At 34.6% G+C, this 16,109-nt stretch overlaps 1 protein-coding gene across 2 annotated transcripts in view; it reads right to left on the reverse strand.

Annotated features, from left to right (window-relative positions):
- The window catches only part of CEP120 (centrosomal protein 120), a 37,833-nt gene that overhangs the window by 13,389 nt on the left and 8,335 nt on the right, over positions 1–16,109 (reverse strand). For both annotated transcript variants that reach the window (XM_058044412.1, XM_058044413.1), the window contains exons 7-17: positions 15,185–15,412; positions 14,717–14,924; positions 13,571–13,672; positions 12,147–12,333; positions 10,143–10,292; positions 9,143–9,325; positions 6,746–6,842; positions 6,503–6,655; positions 5,776–5,865; positions 5,307–5,399; positions 3,541–3,702 (exon numbers count right to left, since the gene is read on the reverse strand). In XM_058044412.1, coding sequence (XP_057900395.1) covers positions 3,541–3,702; positions 5,307–5,399; positions 5,776–5,865; positions 6,503–6,655; positions 6,746–6,842; positions 9,143–9,325; positions 10,143–10,292; positions 12,147–12,333; positions 13,571–13,672; positions 14,717–14,924; positions 15,185–15,412 — 1,653 coding nt within the window. The remainder of the gene's footprint in view (positions 1–3,540; positions 3,703–5,306; positions 5,400–5,775; positions 5,866–6,502; positions 6,656–6,745; positions 6,843–9,142; positions 9,326–10,142; positions 10,293–12,146; positions 12,334–13,570; positions 13,673–14,716; positions 14,925–15,184; positions 15,413–16,109) is intronic.

The following is a 16,109-nucleotide window of genomic DNA, read 5'->3' on the forward strand; positions in this document are numbered from 1 at the left end:
CTCTTAGTCCTTGGAACCAACATTTTACTGTCAATTATCTGATATAAAACAGACACTGAAAGTTACACATTCATAATTAATGATTTCTTGATGATGGCACACAGCAATGTTTTAATAGGAAGAGTTTAAAGATGGATTTTTGCTCAGTACTGGAAAGACAAAAACAAGTCTGTCCTCATAAACATAATATCAAGATTTATGCATATTTTTGTTCACATTTCTAAAACAACTTGCAGAAGAAATACAGAAAGCATAATACAAAGATTTACACATCTTTTGAAGAAAGCCAGTGTTATCTACTATATGAAGTTTTATTACTTACTCAATTTCACAGCATAACTTTTTTAGGAATGTCTGTGAAAGGAAACGACTAATAATTTGTACAGCCAAATGATTTAGAAGAAAGCTTAAAGTAGAAAGGCTTCAGTGACTAATGACTTAATGCTGAGTACCTCTGCCCTCACAGTGTATTTCCACAGTTTCAAGAAGATTTTTATAAAGAGAGTGCTTTGCTTTTTACATACAATGGGTAACTTGAAAAATGATGCCAATACACAATCACTTGCTACAGAGAAAGTAATGAAGTCAAATGTTTAACAGCATTTTTTATAATATATTAAAAACACTAAGAACTTTTTGTGAGATTTTCTTCTTTTGTTAAATATTACTCAACTATAAATACCTTAATACACCTGATGGAACTGAAGCATTCCACACTAGAAAATGATCCCATGTGCTGATCATGTATTTATGTCCAACTAGATAATGCAAGTATTTACATGAATTCTATCCCACAGTTTAAATACTGGGTGAAAATGCTTTAGAGAACTCATTTCTGTTTCAAAGCTAACAATTTCTACTAGTACAATAATAGTTTAATTCTTTGGATCTTCTAATTGGGTCAGCTTTATTTTTCTCCCAGATTTCGGCTTTTTGCATTTATAATTGTTACAGAATGGATGTAAGAAAGCAAAGATATTTCCCAGGGAGTGATACAAAAACAGAGTTTGCTGTCATTCTTTTTCACACAGAACTACAATAACCTATTGAACTTGAACAAAAGATACTACTGTTTAACACCTTTCATTTTTACCTATTTATTTTTAAAACAGACAGAGACATAATGCCAAAGAATAACCAATTTCTTTAGCTATTAAAAATATCAGCTCTCCCTGGAACTTCTAAAACAATATTTAATTTCTTGTTTTGTTCTGGAAACACTTTCAAAAACTGAATATTTTATGAGAACTCAGAACTATGGACATGAAGAAGCTATAAAAATCCCACAAATAAAGCACAACTTCCTTATTCAGAAAGATGTTCCTCAAGGTGGATGCTTCAAGGATCTCCTCTTGTACATAGTGGGGCTTACCTCAAAACAGGTTGAATTCTAGAGATCTCTAAGTATCTAAGTGTGGAAATTGTGTATTGGCAAAGCCCTTTAAAAGGTATGGAATAAGACCACTTATACCAGAACATTTAACATGCAGTAAAAAACCCAAAAAGTCACACAGACAAAAAATTCCACATCCAAAAAGGTCTTAAAAGAAGAGACTCATCTGGTGGCAACAGAAACTTTCTGCTTGTGCAAATTACAAAGAGCAGGGCCCTAGAGTGAAACTCCAAAGTAAGCAAACAAAACCTCACCCCCAACAAAGGAAAAGAAAAAAGCCTGTCTCATGCTCAATATATGGCAACAACCATCACATATTGAAGCATAGCAGGAACAGCACAGAGGAAGACAGCCAGGATGCTCCAGAAAAAAATGGCCTTAGTACAAAAAAAGAGAAAACATAGTGGGACTTGTGTTTGGAAGAGAAACAGAACAACAGCCACCTATGTAATCAGGAACAGTATGTTGCACAGGCACTAAAGGCGCCTTCATAATTAGTAAGAAATGTGCTTAAAATCAATAAAAAGAAGTTTTTAAATACAAAAGACATAATTAAATTTCAGAACTCACTGCCATAGGAACTCACTGCAATACTAAATACTTTTTTAAAGGAATCATATGAGATCATGAAGAAAACTTTCATAGATGGCTACTGAGTTTGAAACTGATTCTGGCAAAGAGTACATATAACCCTTAATGGTATTGCTGGATATACCAAAACTGCATTTTTTTCAGAGTCTCACTTCCTTTTTTCTTATCCTCTAAATCCAGCCATTGCTGCACCACAATACTGAGCTAAGTGATCTTCGGTCAGACAACTCTATGTCTGTTCTGAATAGGAAAAATAAAGTGATTGTGATTTTACTTTATTTAGATTCTATTTTATCTAGAAAAGGTCAGTTGAAGCTAAAAATGGTCAGTGGGAGCTGAAAGAATGAATAATTAGGAATACTAGCTGGTGGCATTTGACCACTTGAACAAGAGCTACTGGCAGCTGCCAACAACACATAAAATGCAAAAGTGATCTGCTTATCACTTTGAATAGGACAGCATTCTGCAGCTTCTTCATCTCGATTCAGTGAGTGCTCTGAAGTAGAACAGTCAAAATAACTATCTTCAAGGTTAGCAACATTTTTGTATTAGCTACATTTTAAAAAAGTTCACTGTACTGTGGTTGACATATGCTAAGGAATAAAGAAGTATGTTAAGAACAGTACTTATCACAGAACTAAAAAACTCACTAAAATCTATTAGAACCCTTCCTATGTACAAAAATATGGCTTTGGCTGATACAGTTTTTCAAACAGTGAAAGCTAATATTGGATTATCACTATCACATATTAGACATAAAAAACAAAGCAAGTAATTAATCTACATAAACAAAATACTTTTCAGAACCCTTAGGCATTTGTAAGATTTAATCTACTTAATAACAAATTATGTGTCTAATGTTATAACAGCTTAAAAAAATACCTACTAACTTTTACAGTTTACTTTAACAGTCAGAAAAAATGTCTAGACTATCCTTGTTGTTAGTGCCAAAGTTAGCTTACAGGAAAACAGAACATGGTCTAAATTTTCTGTTTAGAAAGTACTACTCTCAGAATAGAAGACTGCAATAACAAGAGAGTTCCCCCTTCCATCCCAATAAGGATAACAGAAATACTCTTTTGCAATAACTAACTTCATGGTTAAACTACTTAGATGTTAATCACCAATAATTATTTAAGTTACTGAAATGTACACTGCTGTTCAGGCTCTTCATGTAATGTCATTCTTTTTCTCACAGACTACAATAACCTATTGAACTTGAACAAAAGATACTGCTGTTTAACACCTTTAATTTTTACCTATTTATTTTTAAAACAGACAGAGACATAATGCCAAAGACAATAACCGATTTCTTTAGCTATTAATGTAATGTAAGCTTTTAAATGAAACTTGATTTTCAATGTTGAAAAAATAATCACAAGCACCACACTGCAAACTGGCCATACAACTGAGAAAGACTGACACAGATGGATCTCGGCACAGAAATCCCAATTTAAATAAAATGTTTGTTACAAAGTTGCCCGAATACAATTGCCTCCAAACCACTACTGAACTTGGTATTCTTAGAAAAATGCTTACTTTTATTGTGTACATACCTGCTGATGTACGCGAAGCTTGTCTTCTTCCAGTTGTTTGATTTTTGACCTTTCTAGCTCTAGCTGGTGTGCACATTCCTCCCTGGCTCGACGCACAGAATCCTGAAGCACCTGCAGATTTCGTTCATGCTCTGCTTGCAGCTCCTTCTTTACTCTTTGAAGCTTAAAAAGAGACACATTTACATTAATCCAGATGAGTGAGAGCTTCACTTGAAAAGTCTTACAACTGTTACTGCTATTCATGACAGAAAAATTGTTATTAATTTTTGAGATTAAACAATAAAATTGTTCAACTGTTCATTATATATGTTCTTATTGACTTTCAGTTTAACTACCAATCTGCCAATTATTGTATTTGGGCTACAAATATACTCTTGCTTTACTACTGTATAAACAAAGCTCTCAGGAGCTCCTCTGTACAATCTAAATGATTCTACACAATTGCTCGAGGCAGGTTTCACTTCCACCTTCCTACTACAATGTGAAAAGCTAAATATTCCAATTCACTGCAGAGAGTGTGAAAGTCACAGCTACAGCCAAAGTCTTTAGGTCAGTGAGACTGCACTGTTCAAACTGAGCATATTGAGATAATTTCTCATCAAGATAAACAGAAGAACAATCCTTGACACATTTGAACTTTCTAGAAAGATGCTACTGTCCCAGATGACTGCTAGCTGAATAGAAACTTCTCCAATGTCCCGTTTCTCAAACTGTAATTTGCTAACTGAACGCTACATTATTTTGACCAGATGTTTTTTGAATCCACTGATTTTTATCATCTCTAGCTCTCAGGTCAGAATCTTACTAAACTTTGAGAAAGTTTTTAGAAAAATCTACATAAGATTAAAAATAACTACTTCTACTAAGACTAAAAAGCACTTGGCCAAATGTGAGCACCAGATTTTGTTGCACAGATGCTGACGTCAAAACATTATTTACAGCACAAACTGCACCTTGAGGTACAGACAGCCTGGGTACTGAACAGAACACTGGCTCAGCCAGTGAATTTCTGTGTTGGGAATTATCAATTTTGTTACAACACAGAAGGCATGAGTAGGCTAGAAAAATTAATCTGAGTTACAAAGAGGAAAGAAAGTTTAGCTGTTTGCACAGCTAAAACACCACAGTATTTTACCTACGTAATTTTGAGTTTGTCCTGAAATACAAGAATAGGCAGTTTATTTTCTCTTTCCATATGACTAGCAACCCTGAAGCGACACACACTTTGCCAGACTGGGCGTGTTAGTACAGTGGTAGTTACTGGTTTCTCCTGCATCCTCTTTCACCCTGTCACTATTGGAAAAAATAAACAGAAGTAGGAACTCTGAAAACGTTGGAAAACAAAACCTGAAGTTTCTCCCAGATCTTCTTGTCACCTTCTCCTATTTCAACAAACAATCTAGCAATTACTTTTTGAAGTGAGGCACTCTTGTGTATGTGTACAACAGTCACCTGACAGTGCTAAACTTCAAACAGAGATATGCTAATGTAACACAAATGTCTGCACTGACATTAATTCTGTCAAGAATAGAAGGTTTACAGTTCTGTAATCCTATCAACCCATTTAAAAGTTCACAGAATTTCTATTTCAGTAAAAAAGTGTAGCTGTAACAAAACTTGGCTTAATTGCTAGTGTTCCTCTACACATCACTATGAATGTGTCTAGTTAGTATCTTACACACAAAGCACAGTTGTCACTATGTGAAAACTCAAACCTCACAGAAGTAGCTAATGCAATTACATTGTTTAATACAACCAGTTTTTACCTCTGATTCAGCGTTAAAAAGCTGTCTCTCTCGCTTATCCAGATCTCTCAGGGTTTTCTGAAGCTGTCCTTCCAAAACATTATATTCTGCTACCTAAACAAAGGACGGAAAAGGTATAAAATATTGATAGCTTTTATTTAGAAATTTCCGTATAAAACAAGTATCTAGCTCTTAAAAACTTGCAATGGGGTACTTACTTCTAACTCATAGGCCACAGAAGGGCTTTTTGACCAGGCAAGTAAAATGCAATCAAACAGCTCCCATATCAGCAAAACTAATCTAAGGAAATTTCTAACAAATATTCTATGATTAAAGGCTACTTTGAATTCTTTTGCACTGTTGTAGACTAGCTGCATACATATCAGTAGTTGCAAAGGATAATTACAGACCTTTGATACATGTTACCAAATACCTTGTTAGATTTATAACAATTTAGACCTTCTGCAAATATAAGGAGGAATTTCCTTACCTTTTTCTTCACTAATGCCTCTCTCTCCCTGTCTCTTTTCTTCCATTCCTCTGCAAGTGCTTGCATATGGACCATTTCCTTCTTTTTAAGCTTTCAGAGGAAAAAAAAAAATCCCAAACCAGATCAAAATTGCTGAAAGTGCACTGCACCTTTAGAGTACTAGCAGACCTAAGTCTTGAAGCAAAAGTGTTTAGTATGCTGACTTGTATAGCTCAAGATATGATTCTGATAGTGAAAGACATCTTAAACTGAAGTACAAAATGCAAAGTAAATGCATGTTTGAGAAAAATATCCAAAGAACGACTAGATTTTCACTACCTTTTCAAAAGAAGTAAACAAAAACACATAGAACAACTTCAAGAGTAGACAGTAATGGTTTTTGAGATGCAACTAACAGAATATAGAATTAATATTTAACATCAATAGTTTGAATCTTGAAACTATTGTACTTTATAAAGAGTAATGGAAAATTGTGAAGATGGTATTCTGCAGTTCAAACTCAGGACTTTCTTCACTTCCTTAAGAATTAACCTTCTTCATTAAGTAAGAGGATGAAATTTGTGAATGGAGTAGTTTACATCTGAAGTTTTAATATTCTGTATAAGTAAAATTTAGTTCTTACTTGAAATACTAAAATAAAATATAATTAAGGTTGTTATCTGTATCAATTCTATTAAAACTTCTCTGGCAATCACATAATTTAGGTAATAAAAAAGAGAGCAAAAACCTGATTTTCAAAAATGTCCTCTTGCATTTCCTTCCACATTTCTAACTCCAGTGCTGCTTTGTATTCCAGAGTTTCTCGAGGTTCTGGATGGTCTTCTGGGGCACGGCAAAGCTGAGTGTGAGGGACATGCTGTTGCTGACCAGCACCTACATCCTGATATAATAAGAGTGGATTTTTCATTGGAACTTTAAGTTGTCAAAGACATGTTCAAAGGAAAAAGAAAAGATTTTATATAAAATTTACTTGAGAAGAATCTGACACCATAACTTCTTGCACTTTGACAAGTCCGTAGTCTTCCAAGGTGATGGTGTACGAAAGCTCTGCTATTCTGGTGCCTGACCTATAAATAGCATTAGAATGTTATTTTAATTAAAACTGCCTAAAGATACAGAAAAAGAACTGTAACACCCAACACCCAAAACAGCAAAGCTGAAGTTGTTTTGTGCAAGTTCAGAATCTCTAAACACTTGCCCATGTGAGAGCTCAAACATGCTCTCCTATATATATATTGTTAAGTTAGGGCCTAGTTTATAAATTAATGTCAAGCCTTCTGACTTAAACTTGGCATTAGAAACCTATTTAACTAACAAATTACTACAATCAATACATCCCTGCAATGAGGGAATAATCCAAAATTTTACCTAGAGTCTTAAATCTAATGATGTAACTGTTCATATACAGGCACTGCTGCTGACTTCAACTTAAGATACTCATTAAATTTCCTTAGTTTTCCTTGTTTAGACTTTAACAGTAACCTTCTAGTTATCCACAATATAAGTAACTTAGCATATAATCTGTGGTAAAACATCCTTGGATTTCTATAAACACATTTCTGGAAGCTTCAGTATAGGGAACTGGCAACTTCAAATCACAAAGAGGTTAAAATATCTACCTGCCCTTGCACAGAAACAATACCTACATAACAGATATTTTAAAAAATTAATGTGAAAGTAGTTGTGGTTTCTGCTTAAGAACAGTTTGTTTCCAACTGCCTCATCTCTAATCAAAGTCAAACTGTAGTAAACAAAGCCAGTCCTTTTCACAGAAAGGTATTAAGAGAAGGAACAGAAAATCATGTAACTGCAAATGATCAAAAGTTTCACATGAAAGTACACTGAATTGTAGACCTTGGTCAAAACAAAACCTCTCATTTCAGTGATAATCACTCAAAGGCAAATTACACAATCACTCGTCACCTGGAAGCTGCAGAACATACCAAGCAACAAGATGCTGAAAGAATTAACCACAGCTGTAGTTTTCACAGAAATTCACTTTCAGCAAATATAGATTAGATGACACTAAAATGCTTTTTACAAGGGTGCAGGCTTTTACACTCTACTTCTATTTGCAAAGGAAAAAATCCAATAAATGCTTGTACTTCACTTAAAATAAATAGCTGCATTAAATTCTCACAACTTTCCATTGGCTACTGACTAAAAAAGAAAACAAGATTTGCATTAGTTGACCTCAGAGATCCGAGTAAATGATTCGACGAGTCTGTTGAACGTACCAGTGTAAAAAGAAGGTTACGCCAACAAGAGCAAGGAAAAGAAGGGGTTAGCACAGAAAAACACAGACCTTGTTACATTTTGAGAATGCCATCTAGTGGTTATGCTTTGTGCAAAACCAGGTTTCATTTAACTAACGGAAAAAGTATAAAGCTTAATGTACGGTGAGACCCTAAAGTAACTCTTCAGAGAATGAGGCCATACCAGCTTTCCCACAGAAGTTTAAGCAAAGCCAGAGGTTAATTTTTTATTAAGTTAATTTCTTATTAAGTTGGGAGGAGAGGAGACACCTAGTCACTAACATGAAATTTCCTGTGAGTTAAATATAAAATGCATTTTCTAAAATCTGTTGCATTAGCTGTTTAAAATTGACCTCAGTCTTAATAGCAATTATGTTTATTTTTAAGGGCATAATCAAATTCCATCATTACAAAGAAAAAAAGAGGGTCTACACGCTGATTGTAAACACTAATCATCTTCAACAAGGACACAGGACAGAAGTAACTACCAATCAAAAATAGAAAAATACACACACACAAATATAAATATACCTATAAATATAAAGGCCCAGCAGTGCTCCATGTAAATGAACATTTGTCTTCAGACAGAATATGAGCTAATACTGCTCCTTCTGATGTACACAAGCTGAAACCCCTGCTACTATCCTGAAAAAACAGGAGACATCTCCATTCTCGAGGTGCATCTGACCTCCTAACTTTCACCAAAGTCAGTTAGTTGTATCTAAAAGCATACTATGGACAAATAATGTTAAATATATTATGGAATATCAACTTTTATATAATTAAGTGACTTCCTTTTGGAAGTGCCTCAGAACCTTTTTTCCAATTGTTTATTTCTTAATCTGCCTGTGAAGTTTAACTTACCCAGGATCATGATTACATAAAAGTTTATTACAATGACTTTGGTAGTAGTGTATACACTGCTCAATATGAAGAGGCAATTTAGCTTTTCATCTCTTGGATGCCTATTCCCCCCTCTGCATACTGCAGTACTCTGCAGCCTGTTTACCTATTCAAAAAGCTATGCAGGAAAAGCTGTTTTTCAGAGAAACACTAAACAAACTACTCTAGAAAACTTGCTACAGAGCTAAGTATTTTTTAAATAGTTTTACCCTTGTGCTGCTGTGAAACTGATTGTTTCATTGCAAGTCTGACGCCAGCATTGTTCACCATTCCCACCCAAGAAGCGGGTCTTTTCTGAAGCCAAAACATTAGAGAGCTGAAGCCTTGCCATTCCTAGAAGTAAGTCTTTGGCTGTTTTATCCTTGTGCCACAATTCAACCAGCAGAGGCAATCTGAAACAAAGCAGTGATCTTTGCGTCAGGCACCAAAATGAAACAGGAGGCATTCTTATTCAGAAGAATCTCACGTTCTAGAAGTAACTTCTTAAATCAGTGATGGTTACAAAAGTCAAAATATGAGTTGGTTTCACTGCCTTTCACTTAGAGGAATGAGATTGACTGACTTTGTATCTTCTCAATCACTTGATTCAGATTATCATTCCTTTCTTCAACTGGGGACTAACAATGTTACAGTGAGAGACAAAGAATAGTCCTAACACAGCTTGATCATCTTAATTTATAAATACTTACAAAAGAATTTTAGCCATTGTCACTCAAAAGACAGCACCCCTAGCGCTACTTTAAAAAAATACTATTTTGATGATTTTTTTTACATCTTAATCATTTCTTGAAATCTGGTGGAACTACTAGGAGAAATGTTTTACAGCCCTCAACACTGCAAACTCTTTTCCAGGTACCTGCTGTATTTTTAAAGATATCATATGGACGTTGCATATTAAAAAGAAAAGATTTTCATATTTCAAGAAGTACTTTGTCAAAAATGATGTTATCAAGCTTTACTTTTAAAATTTATGGAAATTGTACTTGTTTCTGTAAGCAACAATACCTAAGTATGCAAGAGAGAAAATCAAGAACTGTAGAATTCCTGACTTTAAATGATAATAGAGAAACTGGAAGAGTAAGCTATTAAGTATTCGCATTAGTCCTTGAATTATTTACTAAATTCTAGCACTGATAATCTTAATGTGACTGCATTTACAACAAAATCTAGAAAAGTGTAATTAAGATTAAAAACATTGCAAATTACTACCTGAAGAATGTATCTTGAAGCTGATGAGGCATAGTCGCAAAGTCAAATGCACAATATGACTTTGGAAGAAAGACTTCCATGTTCTTTCTAACTTCTACAGGTGGACTTGTCATAATAGGTGCTGCACTGCCAAAAAATGGGTACGAGTACCTAATAAAAACAATAACAAAAATAATAATTCTATAAATAGATAACTTTTTTGTACCTCTGCAACAGGAAAACCAGTTTACACATCATTTAGTAAAGCATGACTTGCATCAAAGTTTGAGAAATGCATACTACTACATTCAACAACAGAACTTAACCGTCAAGTATTTACGTTGTCATTTACTTCAGGAACAATCCAGCTTCTTTATATTGGCTGCTGCTTTGACAAAAGAAGTTTTTATAACCTGTTTGTTCACATCCAGATGAATTCATATTTTACTAGAACTCTGCAATTATTACATAAACTGAGCAGACAAACAGAAGAAAAATTTAACGTGTAGATTGTTCCTTGAGAACACCTGTAACTGTACTTAAGGTTCAGACTAGACTAACACGCAATAACTGATAACTAGGCATACATACACACAGTGTCAGAATCATTAGAAATTTCACCAGCTTTTTCATCTCCATAGTTTAATTGACTGAAAGGCAAGTCAAATCATTTTACCAATATGACTTAAAATGTGGCCTGAAACTACTCTACTGGCAACTTTCAGTGTACCATAAACTGTAACAAAGAGGAGGTCATGAACCTCGTAAACTTCAGTTTGTTCAAACTGATGATGCCAGCTGTCAGCTAAGCTCCTAATAAAATCAAATGATGCTTCTATATATAAAAAATGCACTCTCCACCTTTCGTAAAGAGCTGTTGAAAGAGCTTGTTTAGACTGGAATAAAATAATGCTTCCAATCTACAGTGAATATGCAATTTTTTATCCTGCAACTTTTCTTAATGTTCATGTATCTGGATGTTTCTCTGCTTCAGCTTCCTTCCATGTTCATCACTGACTATAAAAATTCAAGCGCATAAAACAAAAAAACCCTGTGTTGTTACTGTTCTGAAACAAATTAACTATTCAAATGTTACATAAAATATTTTATGTGGCAAAATTCCATCCATTGTAACTTGCTTTCAGCATACTACTTACTAATGTTGCCAATATGGAAAGACATTAATGGTGCAGGCTATAGTAGCCGTATTTTAAAATATTCTAGCTCTACATCTCATCCACACCTTTTCAACCTAGTTCAGACAAAATCTAAACCCCATGATCCACCACTGCAACTAGACTTCCCAGTGACTAGTTAAAACCGTATGAATCAAGCTCTGCCAGAAAAGAGGCAGAGCAAACGGAGAGGCAACTCCCCAGTCAGAAACACTCAGAAATTTGACTGAATCACCATTTAAAGATATATTTAATCACAAATATCAAAAGCACCCTGATGGAAATGAGAAGACAAATTGTAAAAACTATTATTAATCACTCACTTCAAATACACCATCAATAATTGCTATAATGAAAGTAGAATTTCTTTTTTTAAACCATCAAAATCACCCCTGTATTTACAAGTCTCTCAGATACACTGATTCTTCATTAAAGCTAGAATGGATTTCCTTTGGATTCACACACAAACCAGTGATCTGTCTCTCACTAAAACACTGTAAAGAGTTCTTGGTGGAATGTGGAAAACAAAAAAAAAAAAAAAACACAAAAAAAAAAAAAACAAACAACAAAAAAAAAAAACTAAACCAAAAAAACAAAACAAAACTAAGAAAAAAAAAATCACTGATAAGCTGGAAATGTAGCCAGAAATATTTACTACCAATTACAGCAAAAGGCAACAATCCTTAATGCTCAGTTTAGTGATAAGCCAGGTGAACAGTCTAAATTATTTTGCTACAGAAAATCAGCTACATTTTAAAAGGCCTGAAGAAGGAGAGAGGCACTATGCCACCAGCAATCTCTCAGCTTATGAAGGCTTTGTATTTTCCAAGAATAACAATAAAAATTGTACCTTAAAATGCAATTTATTGGAAAACCAACTTCCAGACCACGTATACTTCTTAAGTCTATTGAAAAGCAAAAATGGTGAGAGGCTGCTGGAATGACAATCTTCTGTGCTGACACAGGCTCAGAAGAACTGGACACACCCACAGGGTTAGGCTGAGATATCACTACTGGACCACCAGCTGTGTTATCAGCTGAAAACACAAAAGAGAATTCATGAGCATTTTCTATAACTTGTTCTGCCCAAAAATAACAAAATATATCAAAGATTAGTGTCACATTTTAAATGCAAGTAGAGCGGTTGCTTCCCTAAGAGACTTCTATTCCTTGTAAAATAAATGAATACTGTGAAAAATAACCACTCCTTCTGTAAGTTTTACTGCTTCCAAAGGAAAAAACACCAAAAACCCAATATACTTTAAATCTTCTTACAGGATTGTAATATTTTTCCTTAATCTTTGAAGCTATGTAAGGTTTAACTCACCTACAAAAGTTTACAATAAGATCAAAGAAATTAAATTCGTCAGAAAGATGGTGTAAGACCTCAGTTTATACTAATTTTTCATAGTCAACTTGAGGGCATGCATAGGAGAAGAAATACTTTTAGAATTTTAGTGTTTTTTAAAATTAATTAACTTCTTTAGGGGAATTACAAAGACAATCAGATTAACAGGTCAATTGTGCTCATGTAAGGCAGCATCACCCTTGGCCCCACATTTTACTTTGAAGCAAACAAAAATGTGCAAAGCACATCTGCTTCTGGTCACAGAACCCATGCACTGTGGCACCCATTTTATAATTTAGAAGGCAGAAGCAACATTGAGTGCCTGCCCAGTTGCATCCAGGCTTCTCGCATCCTTACAATGAGACCCAATATTGCCTTCAAAGAGTAAAATATCAAACTACAAATCCCATAGACAGTTCTCCAAAAGGCGTTCTTGAAAAATGTTCAAGACATTTTGTTTAAGACTTTAAGGGCTATTTGGCTACCAAGCTCCTACAAAATGAGGGAATGAAAATATCAGATAAGAATGTGACAGTCTTTTGTAAGTGCTACTTGTTCTGATATTGCCTTCATAATTATTTAAACCATTTTCACTTTTGTAATTTTTAAAGAAATACATCATTACTAGCATTGATTTTATTCTTTCCTCCTTTATCCTAAGTGTTTTGCTTGCATTAATAGTAATATTACAAAAAAGAAAAATGCTGTAATACTTTAACATCAGTTAGTTAACACAATGTATGAAGGAAACTATCTTAAGTGATTCAGGTAGAATGTCAGTAGATTGCTTGGTGCAAAGAATTGGCAGAATGGAATTTAAGGTCATACAGCTTTTAAGTACATACAGCTTACTGTTAAAATCCATTTACGTTGGTCGTATAGTCAAATTTCATTTAATGTACTAAATTTAATGAATTTTGCCTTACTGGGATTTTGCAGAGGTGACTTTGCTCTGCTCTGTGATTTCAAAGTTGGAAGCTCTTCCAAACACTGTTTGCTAACCTCTTGAGGGCAGCCAGCCACCAGTCCTGGAAGACAAATGTGAAATGACATGTTTTACACCTTAGAGAAACAGAATTATAAAATTACTATTACTATTAATAAAAAAGCACAATCCTGGATTTCCTAACTAGAGATTCAAACCAGCTGCTGGGTTCACAACACATTCTTTTTACATTCCATATAAAGGACTTAATCGTTGCTTAGATAAGATCAGTCAAGATTAAAAGAAAATTTGCCTGAATTAGCAGGCAAATCCTGAGAGCCCATTCTAGGACACAGAATTTCCTCTACAGAACTGTCTTTAGGACAAAGCTCAAAAGATCAGCAATACAAATATAATTAGAAAAACAATAATTCCACTTTATTAATGGACCACCTCTTAAGAAGATTCCTGCTCAGTAAAATTTAGCAAAACAACATTTTTTGAGATTTATTTGGTTCTCATGGTATTTCTTATCTCTGTTCCTCTTCCACTTTTCCACTTCCGAGTTCTCAAATCAGAAACAAGTCTTCCTAGGGCTTGGGCTACCAAGTCTGAACAAAAGGATCTTGTAAAAACAAACAAAACAATCCAGTTGCTTGGTTTTGTCCAGGAATCTGTACTATATGAACATTTGTCTTCACAAATTATAATCCACATAGTAAATTCCTTAGAAAACTCAAAAATCCCACATTATCCCTGCTTTTCTATTGAATAAATTAACACTAGACAATTTCATCTCATTGAGCAAGTCAGTTTCTTCAAAGGCATCGCACTAAACCTTCTCATTCACAACTCCAGGAAATTCCAAAAACTTTTGTTATGATTTTTCAAGTTTATGACCATCCACCTCACTTGTAATCTACGCACCCCCAAATCTCTAATCTGGCTCTTGCAAGTGTACTTAACAATAATCATGTTCAAATCACAACATTTATCCCCCTTATGTTATTTGTTTATGCAAATGATTCTGACTTGCCTGGAACTTATTACCAGAAGTTAGTACTACTTCATGAATATACTAGAAAGGAGTAGTACATGATCCAAGACCACACTTAGCAACAGGGCAAAGAAATTATATACTACATACCCCTTTTCCTTGGTTTTGTGCCTTTTTCAAACTTAAGACTTTCCACTTCACTCTCTGTTGCTACATCTTCTTTTGAAGAACACTGGTCAGTTTGAGACGGGACATTTTGGGATCTCTGTTGCTGGCTCTCTGTTTTTCCACTAACAGGTGAAAGAACTTTCTCCTGTGGCTGTTTGGGTTCAGTTGCAGCATTTAAGGGAATCAAAGGCTGAAATAAATGATAGTTTTCTTATTGACCATAGCTTGCATTGAAAAATTCTGTCTATGACACTTCATAGTATGAGATTATTTTTCTGACACAGAAAAATGCCAATGAAAGAGTTATTCATATAAAGCAATTAATTATTTCAGGTTTTTTTTTTTGTTGTTGTTGTTTAACACAAAACCCAGTCAAATATGATTAAGAAACACTAATAATTTTTTAACATTAAACTGTGTCTAAACCAACAATGAACAGGTAAGACATACCTGCGTAGTCAAGTTCTCCCTTTGCAGAACTACAGATACCCCAACAGTAGGAGCCAGATCTAGAGGCAGTTGTGGCAGTTTCTGTTTAGCTCTATTTGGTGGAACAAGAACAAATGGTCCCTCTATTGCCACAGGGTGTTGGTCAATCTCCACATTTCCTCTCTTCAGCAGTCCTGACAGGGGAACTTCAGTACTTCCAAGAGAGTGGTCTCCACAGCAAAGATGGATCTGCACACACACAAAGGCATTAGAAAGTAACTGGTATGTGTAATTTGCATTGGAACCATCTGTGCACCCTCCACTAAAGGCAGCATAAATAAAACAAGTTATCATCCCTAACCCAGTCCCTGCATGCTGAGAATAAGAATAGCTATGAAATGTCAGTTTTGAGCAGGTGGGATTTGTTCACTGATAGGGCAGCAGCAAATCACGGCACTGCTCTTCTGAGGACCTGTCATATCATTTCCTTCTGTGGGACAAATTCAGTACTCAGTGGCTTTTAAACACTGCCATTCATGCATAGGCATACAAAATGCATGACTGCAAAGTAATAAAAAAGATTACTTGAAGGCTTTGGGCATATATTTAGACACCACTTAACTGGGAAGGATTTTTGGAATTAACTGTGGTTTTAATTCCTGGTAAATATAATAATTTGAAAACTTGATTCAACTGTATGTTTCTTACAGAGTTTAATATTTATACCTACAAGTGAAAGATTGATCTTAAAAAAAAAAAAAAGCAAACAACACAAAAGGTATTCTATTTTCCTCAAAGTTACTCTTTGAAACTCAAATACTAACTTGCTTTTTCCCAAATAAGAGTCACTTCAGTTTTGATTTAGCAGATCAGAAGACTGTATTCCCATCCTTAATATTTATTGCACTTAAGGAGAACTGTTGTGTTGAAAGGTGGGAGCTGCCAG

Source organism: Melospiza georgiana, chromosome Z (assembly GCF_028018845.1).
Source record: "Melospiza georgiana isolate bMelGeo1 chromosome Z, bMelGeo1.pri, whole genome shotgun sequence".
Lineage (NCBI taxonomy): Eukaryota > Metazoa > Chordata > Aves > Passeriformes > Passerellidae > Melospiza > Melospiza georgiana.